General features: G+C 32.0%; 1 protein-coding gene across 3 annotated transcripts; it reads left to right on the top strand.

Moving 5' to 3' along the window:
- The first annotated feature begins 4,152 nt into the window (after window positions 1-4,152).
- Window positions 4,153-7,954, top strand: LOC101494035 (uncharacterized). 3 transcript variants are annotated; one of them, XM_073366599.1, is made up of 5 exons: window positions 4,153-4,338; window positions 4,734-4,854; window positions 5,910-6,182; window positions 6,784-6,984; window positions 7,248-7,954. In XM_073366599.1, exons 3-5 carry the CDS (start codon window positions 5,946-5,948, stop codon window positions 7,500-7,502), a joined length of 693 nt encoding a protein of 230 aa, XP_073222700.1. In that variant the 5' UTR covers window positions 4,153-4,338; window positions 4,734-4,854; window positions 5,910-5,945; the 3' UTR covers window positions 7,503-7,954. The 3 variants fall into 3 exon arrangements, with proteins under 3 accessions (XP_073222700.1, XP_004514003.1, XP_073222701.1); XM_004513946.4 differs by lacking the exon at window positions 4,734-4,854 and having other exon boundaries at window positions 4,154-4,338; XM_073366600.1 differs by lacking the exons at window positions 4,153-4,338; window positions 4,734-4,854 and adding an exon at window positions 4,861-5,002.
- Window positions 7,955-8,571: the final 617 nt, after the last annotated feature.

Here is an 8,571-nt window from a genome sequence, read left to right as displayed (position 1 = left end):
AGTGTTTGTGGGAATCCTCACCTGCAAGGCCATTAAACTTTGGAAGCAAGTGTATTAAACCAGATTTAAGTTCAAATGGTACAGTAACTTTAGGATATTCGATACACAATGTATTATAAGTGACATCAGGTGCAGCAAGTTGTCTTAAGGTTCTACTATTCATATCATCCATATGGTGCAGCAGGTTGTCACTTTCACTATTGGACTCATTATCACTAGTAACTCTATTAAGTCTACGAAGTAAATGAAAAGTCCTATCTATTTCAGGGTCAAGGGAATGCAGATTCACAACACTAGCCCTAGTCATGCATCATCAGAATATAACAATGCAATCCAACACACAATTCTAAAAATTCCAACAATGTCCCTATCGCTAAAATTGAAGTGGAAAATGAAAGACCCTATCAAATAAATTCAAAAAAATTTAAAAATCTCACAAAAAATTTCTAAAAATCAAATAAAGATAACTCAATTTTTTTTGGAATTTTTTGAGAATATGAAAATTTCAAATAATTAAAAAAGTGGTCTAAATGAAGGAATTTGGGATTTTGAGTGTCGAATCCTATTCCTTGACTTTTTTGTGATTTTCTGGCAAAATTTTGGGCAATCCGAGATAGTTTCCTGAAAATCGTTTTTCTTTTTACGAGCTAGCAACAAGTCTATCCGACCTGTAGAGCAACAAAAAAAAAAGTGTTATGATGGTTAGTAGTACTCTAAAGTTGGTTAATATTGTTATCAGCGAGTCCCCGACAACGGAGCCAATTTGATCAGTTGTCGTACACGGATCAAATACAAGTAATAAAATGTAGTGTAGGGTAATGACTTGAGTCGTTTCGCAAGGACTTCAGATTATATTAACCGAACTTGATTCGGGCATATTAAGAAAACGATTAATCCGCTAATTCAAGAGTTATCACATATTCTATCAACGAATTTAATTTCTAAAATGTGATTCTATTCCTATTTGACTATAGAATTGATCAAACAAGTGTAATCAACCTTATGTGAATTCAGTTTCTTCGACTGGATTAAGCATGACATCCGATCAAGAGTCACAAAACTATAATTTAATTAATGTAGAAATCGAATTATGTCAAACTAATTAAATCAATCCTATTGAGATTTGAATTAAGCAATCAAAATAACAATATAATCGAATAAAGAGAAAATAGAATCATAACGTGAAATTAACATTATAAACTAAACCTCAAAGTATGGATGAAACTCTCAAACAGTGGATCAATATAAGAATGTTAGCCTTCCATAAAAATAAAATAACAATTGTTTATATGTTTCTAAATCTGAAAACAGCTTGTGTTTCTAAAAAAGGAAAACTCCCAATATATGGTACTCGGTTTTGGGTATTAAAACAAGTGGTCTGCTACTTAAAATTATTACAAAAGAACTTAGATAATGTAAAAATGTAGTTTAGACCTAGTAAAGTTCAGCATTGGGCTTTTGTTCCAACACAAAAGTTGTAGCTCTAATTTTTAGCTTTCCAACATCTTCTCGCATGTGTCAATTCGATATCCAGAGCTCGAGTTATGACCTATTGAGCGAGCAGGGATCACTATGAAAATAATAAAATTAAAATTCAATTTCGACCCAAAGTTTAGAAACAAGCTAAAAAATTAATCTAGGCTATACAGAGCTTTTAAACTGTCAAAGTAAAAACCTAGAAACAAGTGCCCAAATGATTTGATCAATTACCTCAAATCTTTTCTTTGTAAACAAAGAAAAGTCACCCTATATCTTGATGTGGGCCACCAAGATAATTGAATCTTGATTGATAAAAGTGATCTGGCCAAACCCCAACAAATGTCTTGATTGTTCTCATGTACCTGTTGGTCCATGCCTGGAACAACCCTAAATGTATGACCGTGAATAAGGTCATGCATGATCTGATTAATGATAATGTAATGCCCTTATCATGCTATGAATGCAAGGCCCTTAGTACCATGGGTTTGAAATGCATTATCACTCATAATACTCAAAATAACTCAACAATATATTGAAAATCAAAGGGAAATTTAATTCTAACTCCCTAATCAGAGTTGGACCAGAGGAAACTTATCCAAGGGCATAGCTCCTGATTAGAGGATGTATCAGAGGATACGTGTCTAGAGGATGTATCAGATGATGCACGCCTAGAGGATGTATCAAACGATGCACACCTAGAGGATGTATCAGAAGATACACGTCTAGAGGATGTACCAAAAGATACTCGTCCATATGGTGTTTAATAGTGATGAGAGTCAGAGGAATATAAATAGTGACTAGAGTTTTAAGAATGTGAACATTGATTAGAGTAAGAGGAATGTGAACAATGATTAGAGTCTGAGGAATGTGAACAGTGATCAGAGTCAGAGGAATGTGAATAGTGATCAGAGTTAGAGGAAGAAAAGAAGTAGCAATATCAAAGGAAGAAGAGAAGAAGAATCAACGTTAGAGGAAGAAAGGAAGAAGAAGCAACATTAGAAGAAGAAGAAGAGAAGAGGAATCAACATTAGAGGAAGAAGAGAAGAGGAATCAACATCAAAGGAAGAAGAGAAGAATAGTCAACATCTGAGGAGGAAGCAACGTCTGAGGAAGAAAGGAATGAGATATTTTACTAGAGGCAAAACACTTAGAATTTAAATAACGACCACCACCAGAGGCAGAAACACTTAGAACTTTTAGAACGAGAACCGCTATAGGCAACATCCAAACACTTGTATTTACCTTCAGGCAAGATTCACACCTTTCATGAGAATTCAAATCCCAAAATTCTCAAATTTCTTAAATCACTAACATTGAAATCAAGCAACAAACAAACAAACCACATGCATGTCAATTCAAATCATTGGGTGTAGATTCAAAACACCTAAATGCTAAAGATTTCATTTATCTCACGCATCTAAGCTCTTTTAACCCGTAAAATCCCCGAAAATAATTTTTGACAAGAAATAAAGGATTTTTATGAATAACCCCCATAACCCTCATGCTAAAAATAAGTTAATGTAAGCGAACTCATAGAAACAACTCTGAAGAGGAAGGTGATTCTAGTTCAAAGTAGCTTTGGGCTTCTCTTTTAGATGGTTACCTCTACTTTACCTATTTGAGTTGGTTCACAAGGATAATGAGGCAGATTCCCACATGCAAGGATGTAGAGCAGCTTTGGGGAATTTTTGTGAGCTTTTGTTTTGGAAGATTTGAGAGAGAAGGAAGAATAAAGGTTTGTTGAGGACAAGAACAGTAACAATGTTGGTGTTTCTTGAATGTTTGGAGTGTGTATGACTGGGAAGAAAAAAAAAATGAAGGTGGAAGGTAAGTTTTGTGCACATGAATGAAGGTGAAAGAGAGAGAAGTAAAAGTGGCAAGCTCTCTTTCTCTTTGCCACTTGGACTAATGCTACTACGTCTCTATTCTACCTTTGCTCCTAATTTAATATTACTAAAAACACCAACATTAACAAATAAAAAAATTCTAGACTTTTTAATTAGTACTTAAATCTTTTAATTATTCTTAAGGTAGTGAGAAGATCGTTACATCTCTCATAACTTTTCCTTTCCTAGAACACTCTCAACAAAATGGAGTTATAGAGAGAAAAAATTGATCACCCCAACAAGTTTTCCTTTCATGAATATTTTAAGGTTTATTATTTATTATTTATAGATGGATCAAACAAGTGATTCACTTAATAGAAATATTTAAATATTATGATATATACAAATAGATTTTTTGTCTTGCAAAACTTAAAATATTCTATTATAATAAGTTGAAACTACATTCTATATAAAATAAAATCACTGTCACAATCTCAATAATAAAATTATTTTAAAAAATAAAAAATTATTATATATTTTAACAATTCACTCAAAATTAAAATTTATAATACTAAACTATTTGATAACATTTAATTGTTTTTATAATAGCTGCATAAATTATACAATAACATTAATCATAATTATTATTGTTGTATTAACTCTACTCTAAATTAAAATTATTAAAATCATAAAGATGCTTTCGTGTGATTGCTAGTTTCTAATTTTTATTTTTGAAAGTAAATTCTTAAAATAAAACATGTTCATTTAAAATGGAATTGAAATGATTTTATTACCTTAATTTTAAACCGTTTTCAATTAAAATTAAAAATCATAAAAAAAAAAAAAATAGGTTTCTTGTTTCTGATTTCACGATCACTTCCATCGTCTCTTACTATTCCATCTACCCTTTCACCCAAAACTCCAAAGCAATCCTGACTTTGCCATCACCCAAGACCACTGACCTACCACCTTCCGGCAGCGTTTTTCGGCAACCAAGCACCGTCCTTCCTTCTTTGTCAATCGTTTAGTTCTGGTTCGTTTCTATTTATCCTTATCAAGTTTTTTGTCTTACTTATTCTTCTTTTATGTTGTTTCAATGGTTGTTTTGATACTTATTTTGAACATTTTAGTTTCGTTTTGATTGTTTTTTTCGGTGTGTTGTTTCATTGAATTATTGTTCTTCTATTACGTTGATTTTTTAAACACCGTGCCTATTTTGTCAAGGAGGAAAAGGGATTTTTTTTCAAAAATTGTGACTTGATTTTTTATTTATTTATTTGAGATTGATTTTCATGTGGTTTTTGCACTGTAGCCTTGAAATCGTGACTTGCAAATGATTTTTCAAAGAATCTTGATTATAATTAATGAATTATTAATGTTTTTGCTAGACAAAAATATAATGATCACGAGGATTCATTTTTTGGCCAGGACACCAACCCTTCTCTGTCGGGAACCCTAAGGCTATGTTTGAGAGTTTACTAGGGGAGGATTTTGGGAAAAAAGAATGAAGAAATGGAAGGAAGGAATGACTTCGGGGAGATTAAAAAATGTATTGGAGTATGGTTGTAGAGGGTTTTGGAGGACATACATAAATTCTTAAATCCTTTCCATGTTTTTATAATACTCCAAAACTTAAAAAATATTTGGATCATAAATGTTCTTTTATCCTTCTTAGCCAAATCACTCATTCATATAAGGTGAATGGTTTCTCTTTATTTCATTCTCTTCCCTTGCCCCAGAGTCCTCCCCTTCTCTCCCTTCCAAACTCCCAATCAGAACCCAAGGGTTTGTTTAGTTCATACTTCATTAGAGGGGAGGGAAGGTGAAGAGAGAGATTGTAATAGAGGGGAGAGAAGGGAGAGATTTTAAAATGTTTTTAGTTTTTAATTTTTAATTTTATTAGATGAAAAAAATTATTAGCATACACCATGTTTTTAATTTTTCCCAAATCAATGTATTGATATTTATATTTATATAGGACAGAATGTTCCTAATGGTTGAGGTTGGTGGTGGGTCTAGTTCAAATTTGAATTATTGATGTATGCACATTAGTATAGGATTTTTTTTAGTTTAATTTTTAATAATAAGTAGACTCTTGCAATCTACAATTCGATTTTACAATCCGATATGACGTAGAATTTCGATTTTGACAACCTTGTATATGTCCATTTTACATAATGAAGTTTGAAACCGGTTTCAAAACTTGTGACTAAAGACAAATCAGTTTTGAGGTGGAAATCAGGACCAATTTGAAATCCAATCCATAGAATAGGTTTCAATACGGATATTGTTCGGTTTTTCATTTAAACCAAACCATAAATGCCCTCACATTTTTGTTTGCAAGTTCTTAGAGAAAATAATATGACTTACACTAGTTTAGTAGATGTCTGTGGTTGGAACTTCATAGCTTCCTGATGGAATAACTTGGCTGTTGTGGTTAATTCTGTTATACATCTTATATTTTAATTGACCAGCTCAGTTACTTAGATTGATAAGCGAAATCGTAATTCGAGATCAGATTTATTTTTACAATGTTCCCACCGCTTTCAATTTATATTTCTGCTTAAATTATGTTGAATTAAAGCATGCTTTGATGATGTGCAGGAGTGAAGTTTGTTGTGCTCGATTTATTCAATAAAGATGAACACCACCCAAGTTGTTACAAGCAACCCTGGGATTTATGTAAGAAAATATCAGCCACGCCATTTTCTTTTTACACCACTTGGATTGTCAATGAATGCCAACCCTCTCTCTAGGACCTCTATGATCCCAAGTGCAAAACCTTCATCTGTCTTACAATGTGTGGCTGTTTTAAAATCTCGTAAACCTCTCCATGTTTGTTTAGCTGGTGGAAAAGGAATGATGGACAATAGTGAGGTATAATACACTTTCATTTAAGTTATACTATGCATTTTACCTTTTATCAGTTATATCACAGATGATTAATTTCCCTTTAGTTATGTTATGATTTCTTCTTTTAAGCTATTGGATAGCTTTTAGCCAAGTTTGTGCTGCCTTGTGCAGGAATAGGTTAGGGTTATGTATGGATTGGTAGTATCAGGTGAAATGGAATAGAACGAAATGGAATAATCTAGTTAAATTTTTTAAAATGGATGTTATTTTATTTCAATCTAGTCCACTCTATACCACAAATCCAAACATATCCTTTGATGTTGTTAAACTACTGCCTCTATCCTTTTTTATAAGTACTAACTTTTTTTTCATATATTAAGAAAAGTAGATAGTGAATTTAATGTGTAGATGTTCCTAAAATAGCATTTGTATTTGAATGTGCCTAACTGACTTTTCATCTTCTAAGATAAATTAGTAGTATTAATAAGGAGTATGTTTGAAACAAAATAATAAATGAATCTAGTAATTTGAAAGTGAGCTTTATGGACAATTTTTTTTCTCAAAATGTGATTATAATAGGGACAGTTTTTTTAATTTTCTTCATTTTATGAATATTGATAATTAGGATTCCCAACGGATATCTCTTGAGGAAGCTATGAAAAATTTACAAGAAAAAATTCAAAAGGGAGAATACAATGGGGGAAGTGGATCCAAGCCACCAGGTGGACGAGGCGGCGGCTCTGGTGGATCAGAGGACAGTGGTTTCTCTAGAATGTCAGATGAGACTCTTCAAATCATTTTCGCAACAATTGGCTTCATATTTGTGGTAAATTCTCTGACTCTATAAATAATTAACAAGGTTGATAATGTTGTATGGAGGAGTGCTTGGAGCACTCTTTTCAACATTCACTCATTGAAAAAAGTTATGTGGGTCCCACCACTTTACGTGGAACCCATTTTCAAAGTGTGAGACTTACATTGATTTCACCCAATAAGAGTAAGTGTTAGAGTAAGTGTTGAAAAGAGTGTTTCTAGCACTCATGTTGTATGTGCCATGTCTCATAACATTCTATTCTACATCTTTTGCAGTATATTTACGTCATCAATGGCATCGAACTTACAAAGCTAGCTAGGGATTTCATCAAGTATCTACTTGGTGGAACTCAGAGTGTTCGATTGAAGCGAGCCTCGTACAAATGGGTGCGATTATACAAGAAGATTACTGGCCAAAATGAAGTTGATGAGAATGGGTTGGAAAATGCTCCAACACGATGGAACGTCGCTAATTTCTACCGAGATGTCCTTAGGAATTACATGAAACCAAATTCAAATTCAAGTGAATAAAGATTGGGAGCAACTCTAGATGCCAAAATTTCACATTCACATCATTGAACATGATGAATAGGTGCATTTGTGGTTTTGCTTTTAATTTTGGAAAAAGTTGCTTTCTTTTAATCAAAATTCCTTTTGATATGATTACAAAAATTTCTTTTGACATGGTTACAATTCTTTTAATACAAAGTTATATCTAGTACACATTTAGCCTGAAAGTTAGAAGGCTATGTTTGATGTAATTAGGTGGCAATTACACTGATTTTTCTTGAGGTCAGTGTTTTGTTACGTTAAATATTTGTTATTTGAGAAATTACCTTGACATTCTTTACTTTATTTGCTTATTCCAAGTATCATAAGGTATTGTTCAAGAAATTATATACCTCTGTAATTTTTTGTAGAGATACAAATGAGAGACCAGAATAAGAGGTAATATATGTAAGTGTTATAGTGCATTAATTTAACTCATTGTCATAAGTAAATAAATATTTACGAAGATGGGGATGTCCAATGAGAAATTAACATTGATTTGGATCCCGTGATCAAAAAGGCAAAAAAAAAAAAAAATCTTATTCAATATTTTATGCTAATTTATGTTGTGAAGAAATGGCAATTGTATGTTTTACATAAAAACAAAAGGAGCATAGAGAAATGTCACGTTTCCTTCTTTTGTTAAAAAAAAAAAAAGTCAAGTTTCCTTGAACTATCAATCTAATTTGCTCTCTAAAAAAAATCAATCTAATTTGCTCTCTTAAAAGAATCAATCTAATTTGATCTTAAACTATAAATAAAAGGTGAGTGTGTCTAACTAAACTTAAATATCAAATTAAAAATGACACACATGTCCAACAACTCTCACGATGAGTTTATTAGCCTCAAACTCTACTTAATCCAGTTTTGATTACCTTGACATCATGTGTTTAGACTCATTCTTCTTATTTCATCACGTGCCACTCTCTTAATTTACTCAAGAAATAATTTATAATTTTTAAAATAGTATCATTCCATTTTGTCAAAAAATATATTATTATTTATATAGTCTCGAGCGTAAAAAACTTGCTATATGGTGTATCCGATAGTT

The sequence above is a fragment of the Cicer arietinum genome, chromosome 3, assembly GCF_000331145.2.
Source record: "Cicer arietinum cultivar CDC Frontier isolate Library 1 chromosome 3, Cicar.CDCFrontier_v2.0, whole genome shotgun sequence".
Lineage (NCBI taxonomy): Eukaryota > Viridiplantae > Streptophyta > Magnoliopsida > Fabales > Fabaceae > Cicer > Cicer arietinum.
This window is presented reverse-complemented; position numbering and strand designations above follow the sequence as displayed.